This window comes from Balaenoptera physalus, assembly GCF_965194825.1.
Source record: "Balaenoptera physalus genome assembly, chromosome: 12".
In the NCBI taxonomy this organism is placed as follows: Eukaryota; Metazoa; Chordata; class Mammalia; order Artiodactyla; family Balaenopteridae; genus Balaenoptera; species Balaenoptera physalus.
The window spans coordinates 78,741,738-78,762,456 of NC_138897.1; the positions used below are offsets into that span (position 1 = coordinate 78,741,738).

At 57.0% G+C, this 20,719-nt stretch overlaps 1 protein-coding gene across 3 annotated transcripts in view; it reads left to right on the forward strand.

Moving 5' to 3' along the window:
- Positions 1–20,719, forward strand: part of FAM222A (family with sequence similarity 222 member A) — a 55,184-nt gene that overhangs the window by 9,500 nt on the left and 24,965 nt on the right. The window contains exons 1-2 of one of the 3 annotated variants that reach the window (XM_082417538.1): positions 19,512–20,373; positions 20,481–20,655. The exons of 1 other annotated variant lie outside the window; for it this stretch is intronic. Coding sequence is in view for 1 of the 2 variants with exons in the window: in XM_082417537.1 (XP_082273663.1) it covers positions 19,082–19,163 (82 nt within the window). In the remaining variant the exon portion in view is untranslated. Of the gene's footprint in view, positions 1–19,031; positions 19,164–19,511; positions 20,374–20,480; positions 20,656–20,719 lie in introns of those variants that run through there. One more of the 3 variants, XM_082417537.1, reaches the window with a different exon arrangement.

Sequence of the window (20,719 nt, forward strand, 5' to 3'; positions counted from 1 at the left end):
CCTGAACCCACTGGGTTTTCTCTGGGCTCCGGGCCTTTGCACGTGCCATGGAGCTGTCCAAGTATCTGCTGTTCTTTCTTGGCATGGAATGGGCACTGTGCAGTGTCGATGCCAATGTGGGCATGAGTGGGGCTCCCGGACGAGGCGCCTCTTCTTCCATTTCTAGCCCAGGAAATGCAGCCCCAGGAATTCATTTCCCCCAGGCTGCCCAGGCCTCACAGACTCCGCTCTTCCCATTGGTCCTGGCCACCTGGCATGGTGCCCAGCCCGGCTGGGCAGATGAGCCCTGTCCATGGGGTCAGCGCTCCTTGGGACCTCAGGAAGGGCTGAGTGGGCTGGTCATCTGAGAGCACTCACCTCTGCGGCAGCCTGCTAGGGTTCTGTTGCCGCACCACCTCATCCCAGCTGGGGGATGTCAGACTGTTGTTTTTTCCCTCCATGCCTCAGTTTTTTCCTCTGTAAAATGGGGATAAGAAGTGGATGCGAAACTGCATGTGAAAAGCCTCTGTTATCTGTCATATCTCTTCCCCAAGTGAAGGTCTTTGTTCACTGATGTCTTCCCAGGTTCCTAATCAGGACATTCGATGTTTATTGCATGAATAAGTCAGTGAATGAATGCATGCATGAGTGAGTGAAGTATTTGGAGGACTCTCTGGGGAGGGAATGAGACACAGGCTCCAGGCCAGCCAGAAACTCAGGGTTTTTACACCCTTTCTATTGGAGTCTAGAAACCACTCTGCAAACTGGGGGGATTATGAGTTCCATTCTACTGATGGGGAAAACTGAGGCCCAGAGAGAGCCAGGGCCTCTCCCAAGGTCATGCAGCTGGAAAGAGGCCCGAGTTGGGACCGGAACTCTGATCTGACCATATTCCTGACCCTCACATTGTAGGTGAGGAAGGTTAGGCCCAGAGTGGGGAAGGGATTCAGCCCAGGTCACACGGCAAGGAAACAGCAGGCAGCGTTTGTGGGGTCCTTCCTAGTCCCTTGTAGACTGAGGAAACTCAGCCCCTCCAGCCTCAGAGCCAGGCCAGCCAAGTGTGCTGCTCCTCCCTCCTCCTCTGCCCTCCAGCTCCCCCAGGTCTGCACCAGGATCCCTGTGCCAGTGGGTTTCCCCATCAACTTCCTAAACTGGCAGCTCCAGGCCGCATGCTGGGGTCCTGGTGCCTGAGGCCCGGTACTTGGGGCAGCCCTCCTGCAACAGGTAGCGGGGGAAAGGGGACCCTTGGGACCCAGGCAAGCACAGGCCAGCCAGGCCCCTGGCAGGAGCCCAGGCCAGACACCAGGCAGCCCATTCCCCACCTGGCAGTGATCACCAGCTCCCGTTGTAATCATTAAAACTATTAGAAGGAAACGTTTGCTTGAAGCAAATGTCAGGCGCCGAGTTGTGCTTTGTAAACGCTCACAATTAATGCCAATCAGGGCCGGAAAAAAGCCGGCCTGGAATCCTGTCTGTTTCGTCTCATTTGTCAGCTGGTGCCGCTCCGTGTTGCACATTTTCATACAATTGCTATAAACATAAAAGGGAAACTCCACAGTGTTCCCGGGCGCCCGGATGGTGCACGCCGGCTTAATTACTTGGGATTCTGCTGTTCACTTGGCCGCCCCGCGCCCATGGAAGGGAGAAAGGGGGACTTTGTGTTGACAGGGTGAGGGCTCCTGGGGGTCAGCCAGGGAGATGGGTCAGGCGCCCAGCCCGGGTCTCCACACCCTTCACAGGCTGAGGATGACTGTGAAACAAGAAAAAAAAAAAAAAAAAAAAAGCCGCCTAAAATACGTCTGCAAAATCCTCAAGGAGAAAAGAGGGGCTCAGTGTCCACCAGACTTTGGCTTTGAATCCCATCTCCTAGAATGATCCATCAGGTTTATTGCCCTCCCCCTGCATGCCAGGCCCTGTGCCACTTGCCAGCCGGGCCTCAGTTTCCCCACCTGTGAGTTGGGGGTCATAGCCCAGTAGGTCAGGATTTCAAGCTGGCTGGGGCCAAGCTCTGGGCTGCAGGCATGAAGTAGGCTTTTTCTCATTTAGTTGTTACATGGACCCTTTGAGGGCGTGCTGCTCTTCTTAGTAGCAACAGGGAGTGCGAGGCCCAGAGTCTCACAGCCAGAAGTAGTGGAGCCAGGATTGCTGGACTGCAGAGCCCATCCTGCTGTGCCCTCCCAGGCTAGCTGTAGGGTCAGAAGGAGATGATGGAGCTAAAAGTCCCAGCACACAGTGGGTGTTTTCATAAACAGTAGCTGCTGTCATCCCACTGCCTGCAGATGGGCCAGGGGCAGTAAGGGGCTCAGGCCCAGGCCTGAGGGACAGCACCAACACACGTGGACCTTGCTGGATGGAGGTAGTGAGGGGAGTGGTCTATAGGGGGATGCTGCCTGCCGCCCCCTCCCCCAGTTGCCTCTAATCTGCCTCGGAGGTGCTGGGTGCTAACTGCACGCCAGGCCCGCGTACCTAACCAAACCCTCCACTGCCCAGAAAGTTGGGCAGGTTGTCATCATTGTCTCCATTGTACAGATGAGAAAACTGAGGTCCAAACTGATCTAGGGCTGCAGAGCTAGGAAGTGGGGAAGCTGGAGCCAGATTCAGGTTCAGCCACTCCAAAGCCCTTCTTATGCCTTTCCAGCCACCTCCCCATCAGTGGCCTGGATGTGAGGCCTGGCCAACTCTACGAACCCTCCCCAGGACCCTTTTGAGCTCTCTAGCTCTCTGTGGATGGGGTCTTCTGAGGCCAGGCTGGCTCGGCAGGGACACACCGGCCTTTGTGTAGGCTTGGGCAGGCTTGGGCCAGGCGGGGCAGCCAGTGGAGTGGGGAGAGGCGGTGCAGCCCAGCCGGCCAGGGACAAATGCTCAGAGCAGGAATAGAGGCCCCTTTGTGTGGTGCTCAGTGGGGGAGGGGGTGCTGCCAGCTGCCACCCTGTGTGACCGGGGAGCCCTGAGTCCTCCACAGAGGCCTGCCGCCATCCCCAAGGGACTGGCCAGGGAGCCTGTCATCTTCTCCCTGACACCTCTTTCCACCATTATTTGCCTGCCTCTTGTTTTCTGGGGGCCCCAGCTGCTAGAGGAGCCAAGGGCAGCCATTAACCTGGTTTGCCGTGGGCCTACTGTGTGCCAGCACTGGGCCAGACACTCCACCAACCCTGCAGGTCAAGGGCAATAGTCCCACTTACAGGTGAAGACACTGAGGCTCAGGACAGGCCACTTGTCATAGTCACACAGCTGGTCCTGGGGCCAGGATTTGGCCGACTTCAAAGCCTTTTCTTCCCATGGAGTTGCCTTTTGGGCCTGGACCCAGAGCTTGCAATTTGAGGTGCCGCCTCAGTTGCCGGGGTGGCCTGAGGAAGGCTGCTGGCTGTCTCTGTTGCCTGGGCAACAGGGTACCAGGCGTCCATTCCATCCCTCCATCCTGGCCAGGCTCTGGGCTAGCAGCTGCAGCTTTAGTGGAGACCAAGCCCGGGACCTGTTGAGGGCTGCCCTACCCATTAAACCTTCTCTGAGCTTCGATCCCCTTGGCTTAAAAATGAGAATGAAATAGAATCCACCCCTGGGAGCATCAGGGATGCTGGGCCAGGGGGCAAGTAATGTGCCGAGCTCAGTGCCTGCACGTACTCAGGCTGCACAAACGTGGCCTGGGGTTTCCCGGCAGCCCTGCCACCTCCTGGGAGAGGTGAGAGGACAAGGCAGTGGGTGGGTGGCAGGGATGTGAGGGTAACTCTTAGGAGCACAAGCACATGGCAGGGATTGGCTCACTGGGTCCCTGCCGTAGCCCCATTTTGCAGGTAAGCAGACTGAGTCTCAGATAGCTGAAGTGGCTTGTCAGGGGTCCCAGGGCCCTAAGGAGCCCAGGAACACAGGGAAGGTAGCTTCCCAGAAAGCCCAGCTCTTAGTGTTTTTCTGACCCCCACCTGGCCTGCAGCCACTGACCAAGTCCCGTCTGTGAGCTCAGCCCTGTGGGAGGCCCAGAACCACCCACAGGAAGCCCCCAAAGGCCACTTGGCTTCCCATGGCATAGTCCAGCAACCCGGGACCAGCCTGCACCCACCAGGTCGTTCCCTGCTCTGTGCCTTTGCTCAGGCCGGGGCTCCCACCGGGAGTGCCTTCCCCACCCCACGCTCATGCGGGCACACTCATGCCTTCTCTTCATGGGTGACTCCAACTCTCCTCTTCCCTAAAGGGCTCCAAGTCCCTCCTCTGGGCCTATACCCTGCTCACCAGTGCCACAGCCCCAAGCCTCTTTCTCCAAACTCTCCGTCCACAGTGTGGCATGTGGTAGGCTTTCAGTGAAGTCTAAACAAAGATGCAGCCCTGGCCATCAGGACCAGGTCCCTGCCTAGCCTAGTGGAAGAAACAGATACAAACAGATCAGTGACAAGGCTGCATGTCTGGGGATGGGGTCAAGTGCAGGACATCCAAGGAGCCGGCAGGTCCCACCCCAGCTCTCCCTCCTCCACCCAAGGGAGCGAACACTTCCAAGCCCTTACTATGCTCCTGAAAGCTCGGCCATCTCGGTTTAATCCTCCCAGGGCGAGGCAGGGGTTTACGGATGAGACAGGAAGCTCAGGAAGGCAGATGCCGGCTGAGGTCACACAGCTTCTGCGGGTGGAGCCTCTGTTGGAGCCTTGGACCATCCGACTCCAAAGCCTGTGCCCTGCTCCCGGGTGGAAAATTCAGGTGCCCACAGGGGCCAACCAGGTGACACAATGAACAAAGCCAGCTGCCACTGGGCCTCGTGGGAACGTGGGCTCCAGAGCTGCCAGCTTTAGTTTGTTTTCAAGAGAAACCAGACAGTGAGAATTTTAGATGGAATTTTAGTTCTTTTCTTTTCAATATTGGCAGCCATGTCACAATTTCTTTTTACTTCAACAAACAGAGCACAGAAAAGATGTTTGTGGGCAGGATTTGTACCCTTCACTGATGTGGTGTTATCTGGGTGGCGGGAATGATGGGGCTCCCAGGATGTCTTGCCTTCCCCATCCCCGGCCAACAAGAGTCCCCAGAACCCAGCGGCAGCTCCACGCACCCCTGAAGGCACCCGCAGCCACCGCCTTCACTGCCAGAGGCAGGAGGCAGGGCCCGAGCCCCACGAGGGCACCACCCAAATAGCTATAATCAGCAGCCTCGCCAAGACTTCAAACTCACCCAATTATCCTGCGAGAGAAAAAAAAACACAAAATGAAAACAAATTAACATGTTTGCATAGAAACTGCTGCAGCAACACACACAGCCGCACACACGCACGTGCTGGCGCATGCCCTGGCGAGGCTGGGAGACACCGCTGCCACCCCTCCCCAGGCCTGGCACCCACCTGGCAGGGCTGGGCCGGGCCAGGCTGAGCCCACGGCCCAGGGCCAAAATGTGCCCTAGGCCCAGCGACCTGACTGTCCCCACACCTGGCTGGGCACTGTCTTAAGTCCACCGGCTTTCACGTTCTTCACTTTTTTCTTTTCTTTTCCAATTTAATAAACGCATGAAATTCATCGTATGCCAAAATTCAGCCTCACTGATCTGAACCCCTTTCTTCAGATGGGGAAGCTGAAGCACGCAGGGGTTAGTTGACCTGCCCAAGGCTGCACAGCTGGAGAGGAAGAGCTGGGGTTTGAAGCTAGAGTGATCAGCCCTGGAGTCCTTGCCCACCCCTTCCCGGCGCGCTGTCTCGTTCCGAGGGCTGTGTGGGTGTGGTGGTCAGGATCGCAGAGCCACGTGGAGATGAGTTCAGACCCCTGATCCGTCAGTCCCTCACTGGATGGCTTTGGGCAAGTGACTTGGCCCTCTCTGTGCCTCAGTTTCTCCTCCTGGAAGACTGGGATAATAATGGTCCCTTCCGCAGGGAGGTTAGGAGATTTGGTAGGTGAATGACTGCAAAGTACTACCTCTGGCACCTGCCCACGGGGAGGGGTCCCTCCCAGCCCCACACCGTTTAGTTGGCCCTCCAAGGCCTGGCTCGTCAGAGGAGCCCCTGTTGGGGGCCTTTGGGCTCCGAGCCAGGTGCTGCCCTTGCCCCTGGAGCACGCAGTCAAGGGGCTCAGGGGCCCTCTCTGCCGGGAGGCCGCTCGTCCTGGGAATGAGCCCTCTTCTCTGGGCTCCCGCGAAGCTCCGTCTGACCCGGGGCTGGGCTTGCTGGGCGTGCGCCGGATCCTCCCTGCTGTGTCTGATTCTTCTTCAGGTCCCCACAGCCTGGCGCACGGCCGGTGCCCGGGCAAGGCTCCGTGAATGGAGCCATCCCCTCGCTCCCACCCCCACCTGGGCATCTCTGGGGCTTGTCCCTGGGACTTGAAGGAGAAACTGTGCTGGAAGGACTTGGGGCTTAAGATCTTGGGGCTCAAGGGTCCCCAGGCCAGGGCTGAGGACGCCTCCCCAGCCCCCTCCCCCTGCCCTGCAGGACCACAGACAAATCCCTTCACCTCTGCAAGCCCCTTGCGTTCGTCTCTGGTCCATGACGGTGAAAGCTGAGGGTGGACATCGCCAGCACGGTGGGCACCTAGTGGGCAGTGGATTTGAAGTTGCTAAGAGGGCAACAGAGTAGCCTCTGTCCCCGATCGAGTGACAGTACTTGATCACCCGGCTTAGTCCTCACCACAACTGGGTGAGGGAGGGGAGGTTTCTAGCCCCATTTTTCAGATGGAGAAACTGAGGCCCCAAGGAACTCAGACTCAAGAGAGTCCCACTGGTAAGTGGCAGGGCTGGGGTTCAAACACAGCAGTTCTGGGTTTGCGCTTTAGCCGCGGTGCTGTTTGGCCCTTCCTGGATGCCACCGGTCAGGGGTGAAGGGGGCAGTGTCTAGCAGGTCTGGACGGTGAGGACCAGCAGGACGCTGTCCTGGTGGTGGTGGTAGAGGGTTAACTTCATTGGCCTCAGGTTATTTGGCATCAGCCTCGGTCTACAGTCACGCCCACCACTTAGGGCCATGGTGGCCCCCTGAGGGTGGTGACCCAGTGCCCACCCCAGGGGTGGCTGGTGGGACATTGGGTGCCCACTTGGAATCCCAGCCCTCCCTTGGCATGGCCCTGCCACAGGCCTGAGAGTCCAGCAGACCCAGCTTCATGCCCCCACCCCACCAGCTGGCCTCAGACAAACCCTTGTCCTCTGTCCCCCGGGAGCATGGGAGGCATGGCTGTGCCCGCACCTCTCAGGATGGGCTCAAGGCTGGGACGTGGCTCCAGCATGTGGTCGCTGCCAGCTGAAGCAGCCCCTTGCTCAGACCTGTGAGGAAGCGGCCCTCCCCCTCTTCCAGAGGATTCCCAGCCCTCGCGCCTCCAGGACACAGCTTGGGATGGGGCTCGCGTGGCCTCCCATCCGATGTGCCACTCACCCACCTGCTTTGACAAACACCCGCTCGGTTCTCTGGGGGCCCGGGTGTTCCAGACGTGCAGAGGGGTTTGTTGGATTGAAGTGGTAAACTGTGCAGTGAAACAAGGAGGGGAGAGACCCCAGGGGCCAGGGCAGATGACCGGAGAGGAGAGCTGTGAGCCCCGGGCATGCAAGGAGTGGTCGGGAAAGAAAGGCCCCAGTGTATCCTCTGTTCAGTGCGGATTTATTGAGCATCTGCTTTGTGCCTGGCCTCAGAGTGGGAAGACTAGAGCTGGGTCTGTGAGGCCCCAGGCTCGGCCGCCTCCCGGCTGTGCACCCCTGGGCAAGCCAGGCAGTCTTTCTGGACCCAGCCTCCTCCCAGGGGGCTGTGGAGAGGGTCAAGGTGGGACGACATTCAGTACGAGGTGGTTGAGAGCCACGGAGTTCCACCCTCAGAGGTTCAAACCCCTGCCCTGCCCCGCCCCTTGGGGGTAGGTGGGCGCCGCTTCGGTGGCTGTGTGTGGAGGGGGCATGGCTCCTGGCTCTGAGAGCAGAAGCCGGGGGCCAGTGGGGTACAAGAAGTAGGGAGAAAGTTCTTTTTCCTCCCCCATGACAAAAGTAATATTTCTAAGTGTTTGGAAATGACAAGTCTGATCACGAAAATTTGGCCATCATCCAGCTGCCCAGAGCTGGGGACTTGGTCGCACACTGGGGCCCTCCTTCCCAGGTGTAGGGCACTTGGGGAGGGTCTGGTCTTGCGTGGCATGAACGACCATCCTGGTCAAGCAGACCTCACGTGAGTCGGTGCAGGGACACGGCCAAGTCTCTCCTGGGCCCTGCACCGATCGGCACGTTCTGGCCTGGGCTTCTGGAGCCACCTGCCCGCTCGCCTGCCCGCCCAGCAGCCCATTGTCTGGCGTGTAGGGGCCGGAGCAGCCGTTGTTCTGCACACATCTGATCCCGTCTTTTCCACATCAGATCATTTGTAACCGTCACCAGGCAATCGGCCCCGTCGCTGATTCAATCTCGGCTTTGTGCTGTCACAGCCGTTTTTCTGCGCCGGGCTGATTTTGAAAGGAGGCCCATCTTCTGGGCCCGCTTTTCAGAAGCAGGGGGAGGGGGGGGGTCTTTGTGTGTGCGTGTGTGTGTGCACGTCCCCCCCACATGTGCGCACACACACAGGCCTCTGCCTCTCGTCGCTGAGAGTAGAATTTGGAATGAGGCAGGCAGATGAGGGCCCCAGGCTGCCACCTCCACCCCCTACCACCTGCTCACCCTGAGCACCTACTATGTGCCCCAGTGTGCAAACACAGCAGAGTCAGTGCTCCAGTACAGGAGGTAGATGCTAAACCATTCCTCAATAAGATCATTTCAAAGTGGTAATGACAGTGAAGGAACTACAGTGGTGACAGGATAGTGGCCAGGGCAGAGGGTTGCCAGCTTAGACAGAGTGATCAAGGAGGGCCTCTTGGCGGAGGTGATGTTTGAGTTGAGGTGTGAATGAGGGGACGGAGCTGGCACAGAGAGTGCCGCCCCATCTGAACTGAGATGTCTTCTACGTGTGAAATCCACCCCAGATTTCAAAAAGTTACTATGGAAAAAAGGTCATAAAATACCTCATTAGTAATTTTTGAATACTGATTCCATGTTGAAGTAATACTATTTTGGATATATTGGATTAAATAAAATATATTATTAAACATAATTCCCCCTGTTGGTACTAGAAAATTTATAATGACATTATATTTCTATGGGAGAGCACTGGATCTAGAGTATTTAGGTAGAGACAAAACTGTAATTGCAGAAGCCCTGGGGTGAGACCAGGGTTGGCCGCTGAGAGGACCAGGTGCACCAGGGGAGAGTGACAGAGTGGGCAAGGAGTGAGGAAGGGGTACGTGCAGGGCCGCAGAGGATATTGTTAGAAATGCCTTGGAGGCCAGCGGGGGAGTTTTGAGTGGGGAAGGCAGTGAGTTCCACATAGGAAAGCTCAGCCTGGCCCCTGCAGGGTGGAGTGTGGAGTGAAGGGGCCTGAGTGGAGGCCTGTAGGTGATGGGGCGCATGGTGGGAGCAGGGACCTGTTGTAGAAGAGTGGTCCACAGGACCTGCTGGAAGCTGGGCTAGACCCGATATGCTTCCATCTGTCTGTCTCTCCACTCCTGGATTTCGATGCCTTCCCCTCCTCCTGTCTCTCTCCCCACCCACCTCTACCCTCCTTGGCCGCTGTCTCCCTGTCAAGTCAGTGAATTTACAGCACCCCAGATTTGTGTCCAGGTGGTCAGTGGTTGAAATCCCTTCCAAAAAGTTATTTTTAAGAAAACAGAAATGATGGCATATTTACCATAGAAAAATTGTAAATGCAGAGAAGCACAAAGAGGAAAAATCAAACTCCCCAGAGGTAGGGGAGGCTCTGGCCCAGCTGGGGTTTGAACCCAGGTGGTCTGGCCCCTGCACCCCAGCACTAAAATCATGGCGCCCTGTGGCCAGATGACACAGAGGGAGCTCCCGTACCAGGGAAGGGCTTAGGGACACTGCATCCCCGGCCTCGCTCACAGCGAGGGCAGAATGGGGAGACCTGGCCCACACAGAAGTGGGGTTTGCCTCTCAGGGGTTAATACTTTTATGTTTGTGCTCTTATTGGTCCCAAGTGTCCTGTCCTGTTCCCCCACCCCTGCCTGGAAGGCTCTACTGATTTCTGCCCCAGCCTGACCCCCAGAAGCATCTGTTGATCCTTGATTTAAAGACTAGCCCTCACCGGCCACCCCCACCTAGGCTTTTCTCTCCTAAGCACTCCTGGCCGTTCCTGCCAGGGCCCAATCTTCCACCGTTCTTCCCCTCCCCCCAGGATCTAAACCTCATGCTCGTCTGGCCCAGGCCCACCTCTTCCAGCCCCTCCCCCTCCTCGGGCCTCTGTTTCCTCACGGGTACACACACCATGGTAATCATCTCTCTCCTTCTCCCAGGCCTGGTGTGGGTTAAATGAGGTGATGTCTGTAAAGTGCTGAGCCCATGGGGAACACTAAAAATAAAAACGAGCTCCTATTATTGCTCTGAGTATTAGATTTTCTCCTTCTCCGTTGCTGGGTTAACGCTGAACTGCGGATGTAGGGACCTGGAGTAGGCGGGAGGAGGGCTGGGCGTGCATCTTACCTATGCCCTTTGCGCACAGCGTTTCTTCTTCCAGACCCGATATCCCTGGAGTCATCTGGTACCATGTTGCTCCTCTGGGAAGGGTCCATGCCCCCCTCCAGAAATACTGGGTTGGGGCCTTTCTGCTGGGTTCCCCTGGCCCCCACTGTAGTAGCATCACAGCACTGATGACTTTGGTATTGATTCCGGCTTCACCGCACGCCCCACCCCTTTGCTGGAAGGTGACTGCCACTTTGTCATTCAAGAGCCAAGGCCAGAACTAGGAGAGGAACAAATGACTTGTAGGATGGGACCCCGCCCCAGACTTCCCCCTTTGGGGGCTGGCTCTCAGAGAAGAAGGCTCTCAGGGAAACTGGCCAAGGGGTTCTGAGCTTTGGGGGCTTTGCTCTCCAGCCAGGGCTTCCCGAAGGTTCATTTTCATGCGAATGAGCCCCGCATTCACTCCCTAGGTACTGTGGAGGGGGCCTCTGGGATAGAGCCAGCCAGGTCTGCTGCTGGTGGCAGTGACTGCCCATCTCACCCCATCACTGAGGGGGCGGCTTTTGAGCCTTTGTGAGCCCCCCACCTACCCATGCACCCAGCACCTGCTCTTAGCCTCTCCTTGCCCTGACCCAGCACGTGTCCACAGAAAGCGGCTCTCCCCACCTTGAGGTTTGGGGGACCCTGCCGCTGTCCCCTCTGTCCTGGTGACCCTGCCCGGCCAGGACGGGATGCTCTCGGTCTTCTCCGGCAACCCAGAGCTGCTTCAGGTTCTCCACACTCACTGATTTCTTTCAGGTCTCCATAAGCTTGTCTGTGTAGTTCTCTGCTTGGGACCCCCTCCCCCTCGCCTTGTTCACTTGGCTGTTTCCTACTTACCTGTTGATAATAATCATAAATGATACTAGTAACGGCTACCACTTAGGGAGTTACTACTGTGACCCTAGCACTTTGTTTGTACTGAGCTGTGGTAAGGAATTAACCCCTTTTTCAGACGAGGAAACTGAGGCTCAGAGAGATGGAGGCGTTTGCCCAAGGCCAGACTTAATGGATAAAGCTGGGATTTAGTTAAGAGACAAAGCTCAGGCCTCTGGCTCTGAAGCCTGGGACACAATACTGTCACCCTCCTTATGAGGCCGTGGGGCTGTCCCTTTGTCTTGACAGCCCCCAAGCCAGGTAGGGTGGCTCCATCAAGGGTACACTTGTCACCCTGCCTTGTAATTGCGCTTCTGACGCACACACCGCTCTCCTGGCATCTGCCTCAGCATCTAGCACAGGACCTGGCACATAGTAGGTGCTTAATTTGTCACGTAGTCATCTCTGAAGGTTGGAGCGCTGCCCAGGGCAGATAACGTCAAGGTAGTTCCCATGGCGACTGACATCATTAGGCTCCCAGGCTCCGCCCCGCCCCTCTTTCCAGGGTGCCTGTGCTGGGAGCTGGCCATGGTGCTGAAGGGCCTGGGGACCGCCGCACGCCCCAGCCCGCAGCCCTGTGTCCCAGTCGGATACTTCCTAATCCCGCCTTGCCCTAGCTCCCTGGGCCAGCCTCTCGCCCATCCTTCCTTCATGAGAGGGTTTCCTGAGGGCCTACTGTTCACAAGCACTGGTCATGGCACCGTGAACCCATGGAGGAGGGATCGGGGAGAGCCGCTCGGGGCACTCCAGTTATTCATCAAACATTTATCAGGCATCTCGTGTGTCTCCAAGAAGCCTTTGAGGAGCCTGGGCTTCAGGTGAATGCTGAGTAGAATTTCAAGGGCTTCAAGCAGAAGGGACTGCATGGGCAAAGGCCTGCAAGTGCGCAGGTGAGAGGCACGTCTTGAGGGATGCCCGCCTCTGGACTCTGCTGCCCGCCATCCAGAACTCGTGGCTGGTGGTTCACTCCTCGGCCTCCCCTGCAGCCCAGAGCCACCAGCATCTGTGGCTCCAGTGGTCTGCCCAGGGTAGGGCCCAGACAAGGTGCTAGGAACTATGCGTGAGGATTAAGTGGAGGGGTGCTGTCGCCCAGGCAGGAGGCCGGCATCTCTGTCCTAGCAACAGAGGCAGCCAGGCTATGCTCAGTGGCCAGATGTGCATTTTAGAGAGACCTCCGGCCTCTGGGGGTGGGGATTGGACGCAGCGGTAATGCTTGGCAGTAGATGAGGCCTCCTCTGGAAGGGGCCAGTGCCCTCCCCCTACCCCAACCTTAAAAAAAAGAAAGTGAGGCTCCCCTTTCTGGTGCTGCAGCCCAAATGGCAGTGGGAAATAATCACTTTTCACAGGCCCCTTTATCCACAGCCAAGCCCTGCGCCAGTTTAATCAGCAGTGCCAGTGTGACTTGAAGATTCCCGGGCTTGAGAGATCAGGAGAGGGGTTAAAGAAAATTACCCTCGCCTCCTCCATGCTAATGTAATCTCTAACCAGATCTGCCTAGCCGAAGCTCAAATTGCTTTTTAGATTAACATTTAATTATTAACAGGGTCCCCTGGAAGGCCTCGGGCTCGGGCTTGGAACAGGAATGGGGGAGGGAGCGGCAGGAGGGGGTGGGGGAGGGCTTCTACTCTGGCTGCCTTGCAGAGAGAGTTGGGGCGGGTGGAGGGGGAAGGGGTAGGGGAGAGTGGGGTCAGGAAGGGAGTGAGAAAGGAGACAGCAGGGAGGAAGAAGGGAAGCGCCAGGATAGGAAGGCAGATGGAGTGAGCGACAGCCATAGAGACAGGAGTGAAAGACAGACAGACAGACAGTGGATCCGCCTGTCCTTGGGGAAGGGTTGTGCACCCAGGTTCCCTATGGCACTCTCAGGCAAGGGCCCCTCCACCCTTCTGTCCTGGCCAAGGGCAGGCAAATCCTGCCCCTTATGGTTTAGGGGGGCACTGAGCTTTCTGAGGCTTTGTGCTGGCCTGGCTCATGGTGGTGGGGGCCCATCCAGAGAAGGGAGCCGGTACTCAGGGCCACACAGCCAGGATCCGAGCCAGCTCTTCCAGGCTCTCAATCCAATGCTCATTCCCCTCCCCAGGCCCTCGGCCTTCTGCCTCTACTTCAAATTCTTCCCTGCATTTGGGGGCAGGCTCTGGGGCCAGGACAGGGTGAAGGAGAGCAAGGCTTCAAGTGCAGCACTGGGGATGGAGGTGAGAACTGGGGGGCGGGGGGGGGGGACTCCTGCCCCCTCCCCGTGAAGGTTGTGAGGCCCTGGGAATAGCAGGCTTCTCCTTCGCCTATTTTTAGGGAACTCAGAGCCCTGACTGTCCACTCAGCACTTAACATGCTGGGTTTTACCAGCTTCCTGACTCAACATTCCAAATCCCTCAAGAACAGACTACATCTGGAACCCGCCCTGTGTGGGCTCAGCCCTGTGTCTTGCACACAGCTAGTGCACTGGATTGTGTTTGAAAACCGCATGGTAACATCCCCTCAAAGGCTCAAAGGCCCTCCTACGATCGGCTGGGCCACTGCCCGTCAGGGTTCGGCAAGGGAAACTGAGACTCAGAGAAGGGCTGTCGCTTCCTTAAAGTCACTCAGCCAATCAGAACCCTGGTGCTTGGCCCCTGCCTGGCAGGTGCAACCCTGAGGCCTCCGGGGCTGGCCCTCTACTGTGAACTCCTAGTCCCGTTGGACGACGGGAAGGCCTCACATGACCTTCTCCTCCAAGCCACAGCGGGTCTTTGGCCTTGAGTGGAGCCATAGAGGCCAGAGTAGGGAGCTCCAGGGAGGAGGGAAGGACGGGGGCTGGCAGCGGCACCGCTCGTGGCCTTCACAGGGTCACAGCCTCCTGCTGTGGAGCCCAAGTACGTCCCTGCATTCCACGGGCTCCAGGGCCAGCCCAGCCTGGTGAGGGGCAGACTGCTGACCTACAGGATACATGGGGGAAAGTCCTGCCCACCTGCCACTTCAGAGAAATATTGGAGGGTGGAGGGAGAGGCCAGGGAAGTCCACTTTGAACAGGCTGGCCTTGGGAGTAGGCAGTCGCTTCCGGTTGGATATTCTGTTTTGGCAGGATGTTCTCACCGATTTCCATACTCCCAGCATATGGCACGGGGCTGGCCCCCAAAAGATGCTCAGGGAGTGTTTGCTGCCTGAATGAATGAATGAGTGAATGAATGGCTGGGTAAATGACAGCTGCCTCCAAACAGTTCCCTCCTGGAGGCAGGGCCTTGCTTTAGCCACCTCTGTACTGTTCTGCTCACGCAGGCCTCTCACGTTGTCCTCCATGAATGTTCATGGGATGAGTAGGTGGACTCCTGAGAGCCCCTCTTCCTCCTCTCTCTCCTCTCATCTCCCTCTCTGTGACCCCAGCCCCTCCCGGAGTAGAACCAAAGACTTGGGCACCGGGGAGAAGCAGGACTTTGCTTCTGGAGCCAGGGCTGGAGGCCGTACAGTGTGGAGCCGTGTTGACACCCTGGGGCTCTGCCACCTAAAAGCTGTGTGACCTTGGGCAGATTACTTCTGCTCTCTGTGACCATTTCCTAATCTGTGAAATGGGGCTAAAAACAGAACCCACCACAGCAGCTGCTAGGAGGATGCTGTGAGATATAACAGACAGGATGCACATGGGGCACGGCACAGAGGGAGCATTCAGTAAATGTGCGCTGCTGTTACTAGCACTAACATGCGTATTGTAATTTTCAAGCTCCCTGTTCCCACTGGCAGCGTGGGGGGTGGCAGGGGTGGCTCCCCTACACCCTCTGCAGCCGGACAGGCTGGGAGAGATGACAAAAGGCGGGCAGGGCCAAAGGCCCCAATTCCCTGTTCTTTTAATAAAAATAAAGACAGCCTTTAGACACCCTTCTGCTATGCATTGTTCTGCCGAGGCGAGCAGCACAGACTCAGTTCCTCCTCGGACTTGGAAAGTTCCTTCCTTTCTTTCCCCTCCCCTGTCACATTTTCTTTATCTAAATCCTCAGCTATGAAAGGGCATATCGACAGCTGGGGGCATTATCTGGTGGAGGGGACCTTTTCCTAGGGGTGCTTCCGAGATAAGGCGTCTTATCAGCCCCCATGTCAGGGACGGTGCCAAAGCATTCTAATCATTGAGGCTTGCGACATTTCCCCCCTCCCCCCTTTTTTATTATTAAAGTCACAAAAGACCTTGGGCTTATAAACAGCCCGATTTGCTGATAGGGTTTCAGAATGTGCAGCGCTCCCAGGATGGTCCCTGGCTGGGGGAGTAATGAGTTGGGGTGGGGGCTCTGAGGGGCTGGCTTTCTGCAGATGGGATGATGCCAGGCGGGGGGTGGGTCATGGGAAGATCATGAGTGTTTTAGGCACCTGCTCCAGTCCTGTCTCCAAGCTTGCTGTGTGACCTTGTGCACGACGCTTGGCTTCTCTGGGCCTCCATCACTTCATCTGACAATAACTGATTCATTAGTTTAGCCATTCATTCAACACCTATTTATTAAGTGATTACTCTTTGCCAGGCATTGGGGAGAAAGAGACAAATAAGACACGGTCCTTGCCCCTGAGAAACTCACAGTCCAGTGGAGAAAGACAGACATGAAAATTGGCAATTACAACTCTGTGTGATTAGGGCTGTGAGGGGGGATGCCCAGAGGAGGGGAGCCAGAGTCTGAGTTAAAATGGATCAGGTGGCGGTGCTGTAGGCAGAGGGACCAGCACAGGCAAAGGTTTGGAGGTGGGAGGCTGCCAGGCTGGAGGGAACGCTAGGAGGGAGCTAGGAGAGATGGGGGTGGGAGGCGGGGAAGACAGGTCATAGTGGCCTTGAGGGCCAGGTAAAGGAGGTGAGGCTCTACTCTGGGACCAGAGAGAATTTTTATGGCCAAAAAGAGGGCTCTGTTTTGTTTGTCTTGTTTGTAGATGATGTGGATGATACCGAACTGGCCGCTGCCCACATCCCACGCTGCACCCGCCCCCCCACCCCAGCAGCAGGCTCAGGACTCCTGGGAGAATGGGCAGGGGGTTGGGGGGATTGGGGGTGTAGAGAGAGAAATTGCTCCTCTCCAAGTGAAGACAGCCTCTTAGGCTGCTGGTCCTCCAGAGGCGAGGGATGAAATGATCCAGGTGGCTGCACCAGAAAAGCTGAGCTGAGGCCTTCACGTGGATACTGTCCCCTCTGGGGAATCCTCTGTGGCCCCCTGAGCTGGGCCACGTGACCTCAGCTCCCAGAGCTGCCCGGTCGTCCAGCATCCGAGCACTCGGAAACCAGAGCCCTGCTTGGAGGGCAGCTGATGGGGTCTAGAGAGGCCCCAGAACAGGCAGCCTACCCCTCACCCGATTAGCACTGCAGTCCCAGCCTGCCCTTTTCAACAGAAAAGCATGCTGGGGTGCATGGCCCCTGGGGAGGGGGGGCGCTGGAGAGGGGCTGGGCTTCTGGGCCCCCAGCACCTGGTGAAAGGCCAGAGGTGGGGAGGACCTCCCAAAGTGGGGCTGGGCTTGGCCAGGACCCTGGAGAAAAATGACCTGGGAAGGATCATGGAAGTGCTTTTACAAGACCAGAAAGGGGCAGTAGCTCCCCTGGGGTCACACAGCAGGCACTAGGGCAGGGGAGGTTCCAGGCTTCCAGCCCAGGTTTCCTCGGTGTGCCAGGAGGCTGGCCTCCCTCCTTCCCGGCCCAGCGCTGCCCCAGCCTGTGGGAAGCAGTGTAGCCCAGTGGAGAGGGGGCAGGTTCACCCAGTCACTGTCTGCTGGGTGGCCCCGGGGAGGGTGCTGCCTCCCTCTGGCCTGGGTTTCCCCATCTGTGGAGGGAGAGGGCTTGCTTGGGCCCTGCAGCTGGCTGGCCTTTTCCAGCTATCCCCTTTGTCCCCTAACCCCTGCATCAGAGCAGCAAGAAGTGGCCGCTGCTCTGGGCTGGAGTAGGGGTGAGGGGCCGGGCTGCCAGGGTCACCACAGGCCTCTTACCTTCCAGGTGGGCACATGATTGTGCATGTCCGTGCACCTCCCGCGTGTGCTGAGAGGTGCCAGGGGAGCGTGTCAGTCGGGGTGGGCGAGGGTGTGACGGGGTTTGCCCACCTGCAGGAAAGCGTATGCAGCGAGCACGTCCGGGATGCGTGTGGAGGCCCAGCATGGCGGGCAGCATGTCCACGTGTCCCCGGGTGTCCCCATGTGTGCGGGTGTGTCCCAAAGGGCCCCAGCACGGCCCGCTCCCGCTGCCCGCGTCCCCAGGGAGCGGCGCCTCGTTCCCGCAGTCAAGGGCTTTCATCCCTGCAATAGCCCTACTTCATTCCCTTTTTAAACTGTATAATTTCTGCCTGATTGTAATGGCATATTTTAAAATTACCAGAAATCAAAGCCAGGAAGTGGATACCAGATCTTTCACTGCATCGCTGCGTTAAGGCTGGCGACTGGGCGGGGTGGCGCATGAGAACCACCGACCCTCCCCCATCCACCCCCCACTTTCTCTCTCTCTTTTTTTTTTTTCTGAGACAGTAATAGGAGAAAATTGGTTTTGAAACTGAATAAAAGTCCCTTTCAGAGTAAATCATTTCTTTCAGGCTACCTTTGCTGAAAGTAAAATAGAGCATAATGAAAGGTGGGTACGTGATTGTCTTTCATTTACCGGGCGTCCAGGACAGACAGGAGGCTGCACCCGTCTCGGGGAAATACAAGATCGGAATAATTGCGCCGTAACAAGGAGCTTGTTGTGAAATTAGTATCTTAAGAAAGTAGTGAAAAAAGGCTTTTCCTCATGAATACTTCATTATTAGAAGAAAGCAGCAGAATTTAGGGCTCCAGACACCTGTTTAGTGTTAAATAACTTCTCTTTCTTCCCCTTCAACACACCCTCCCCTCTACTTTCTTCTTTTTTCAAACCAGCCCAGCTTGGTGGCTCAGGCCTTGGCAGTGGCGGTGGCGTGGGAGTGGGAGGGGGTGGGCATGGGGCGCCCAGGCTGGGTGGACATCAGCAGTGTCCAGGGTTGAGCCCGCCTTCTCCTTACCCTGACCCTGGCAGGAGACCTCCCACCCTCTCCCCATCCATCCAGGGCAGGCTGTGTCACCCTGCCCCTCGGGGGCTCTGGGTTCTCGGGAAAGTGGGTTCTGTGAAGATAAAAATGCTCGTTTCTGTGTGAATCTGGGTGCGTGAGCACACGTGGACCTGTCTGGAGCCACATCTGAGCTGCTGCCCACGGGGGGCCTCGCCCCAGCCTGGCAGAGCTGCCCTGGGCGGCCCTGCCCTTTCCGTTCGGGGTAGGGAACTCAGTCAGGGGGCCCTGGTGGCCCTCGGGGCCTGGGCTCAGGGCTCAGCACAGGTCACCTCTGGTTCTCCCGGGGACACCATCCCGGGCATCTCCCCTCCAGGGGCGCTGTGAGAAGTCTCCAGGCCGGGGGTGAGGGCAGACCAACACCTGAATAAGTGGGGACACCCATTCGCCCACTGGCCGTTCCCGGGCACCCGTCCATGTTGGTTCCCAAGATGACCAGATGGGGTCTTTGCCCTTGATGAGCTCAAGGCTGAAGGTGAGGGGCGGGGAGGCTGGTACGGATTTGCTGGTGGGCGGTTACAGGAGAGCTGGAGGCCACCACCCCTGGAAGGACGGCCTGCTGGGGGAACACGGAGGGGGTGAGGGTCTGAGCAGGCCTGGGGGCGTCGGGAAGCCCCCTGGAGGAGGCGGCCCACACGGTGAGCAGGGCTGGGTGGGGAGGGGGGAGGTGGGCACAGAGCAGCCCCGGTGACCAGCGCCTCCTCTCCCTCCTCACAGGGACCCTGCCGCAGAGCGCGTCCCCCCCGCCGCGGGCCCCCAGCTCAGCCATGCTGGCCTGCCTGCAGAGGACCCAGAACGCCCCCGGCCAACACCTGGCCTGCCCGACCAAGAGCCTGGAGCTGCGCAAGTGTGAGTGACACGCCCTCCTTGTGGCCCTAGCCCCGCCCCTTCCTCTGCCCACCCCGAGTCCACGGGGCTGCCTCTCTCCTGGACACACCAAGCTTTCCCCACCTCGGGCCCTCGCAGGGCAGCTCCCAGGCGGGGAAAGCCGTCCACGCTCCGGCACATCTGCCCACCACCACCCTGCTTTGGACCGTCCGTGTTCTCCCAGGCCTTTGCCCCGTCTGTGCTGCCTCCCTGGGGTCCCTTCCCACTCCCCTGGTCTGGCTGACTGCCACTGGGCGTGACCTTCTCCCCAGCAGCCTTCTCTGACCACTACCAGCACCATGGCCCCGACCCCAGCACTTCTTCTGTGACCTGACCGTGTGTCCTGTCTGTCTCCCTCTGCATCAGCAGAGAGGATAATGGGGAAGCAAACACAGCCGGCCCTTGAACAATGTAGGTTTGAACTGTGCAGGTCCACTTATAGGTGGATCTTTTTCAGTAGTGAATAGTACAGTACTACAGGGTCCGTGGTTGGTTGAATCCGCAGATATGGAGGAACCAAGGATATGCGGGGCCAACTGTAAGTTATGCCTGAATTAACCACCACGTTGTTCAAAAGTTCACTGTAGTCCTGAATGGGATCCCAGCTTGGGGACTGAATTGCTGGGCGATCTTGGGCATGTCTTTTCCCTCTCTGGGCCATTAGGGAGCCGGACTTGGTAACCTCCAAGGGTCTGTCCTCCTTTACCATCCAGGACAGGGCTCCCAAACCCTCTGATCTGATTATTTTTAACCACCATAGGTTGTTTGGGTTTTTATTTTTCCCAAGTATTTAGACACATTTAAAAACGGGGAGATTTGTATAAAAATCTGGATGTAGTGTGTCTTGAACACAAATCAGAGGATCTGGTAACATAAGCCTGTGTTCCTGTCCTGTAGCTATTGGTTAGAATGTAACTATTGCCTCTTTAAAGGGGACACCCATCTCCAGTTCACCACAGTCCCCACCCTTTCCTATTGCCTCTGTCCTATAGTGCAGGAGCGGTTGCCACTTACCATAGTGTTTACTTTGTTGCTTTTTGCTTTTTTAATATGTATTTTATCTTCAGACATGGTAATATACTCACGTGGTCCAGTATTCAAAAGGAATAAAGGGGTATAGAGATAAAACTCGTCCTCTCCCCGCTGTTGTGTGTCCTCTCAGGAGACGTTTTATGCACATCCCAGCAAATATGTGTGTATATACATATTTTATCCACTGTCCTACCCCTCACTTTTTCACTTAGCAGTATATCCTATATGTCAGCCTCTAAAGAGCTTCCTCATTCTTTTGCCATATAGTTTTTCATAGCACGGATGATCCATAATTTATCTGACCAGTCCCCTCAGAAGAACCATACCCAACCTGTTGCCATTACAAGCAATGCAGCAACAAACTCTGTCACTGTGTATGTGTCACAAAGGTGTGAGTAAAACTACAGCATAAATTTCTACAGGAAGAAATACCGGGTCGAAGGTATGTGCATTTGTAATTTTGATGGATGTGGTTTGACTGACTTACCTATTCATCTTCTTGATCT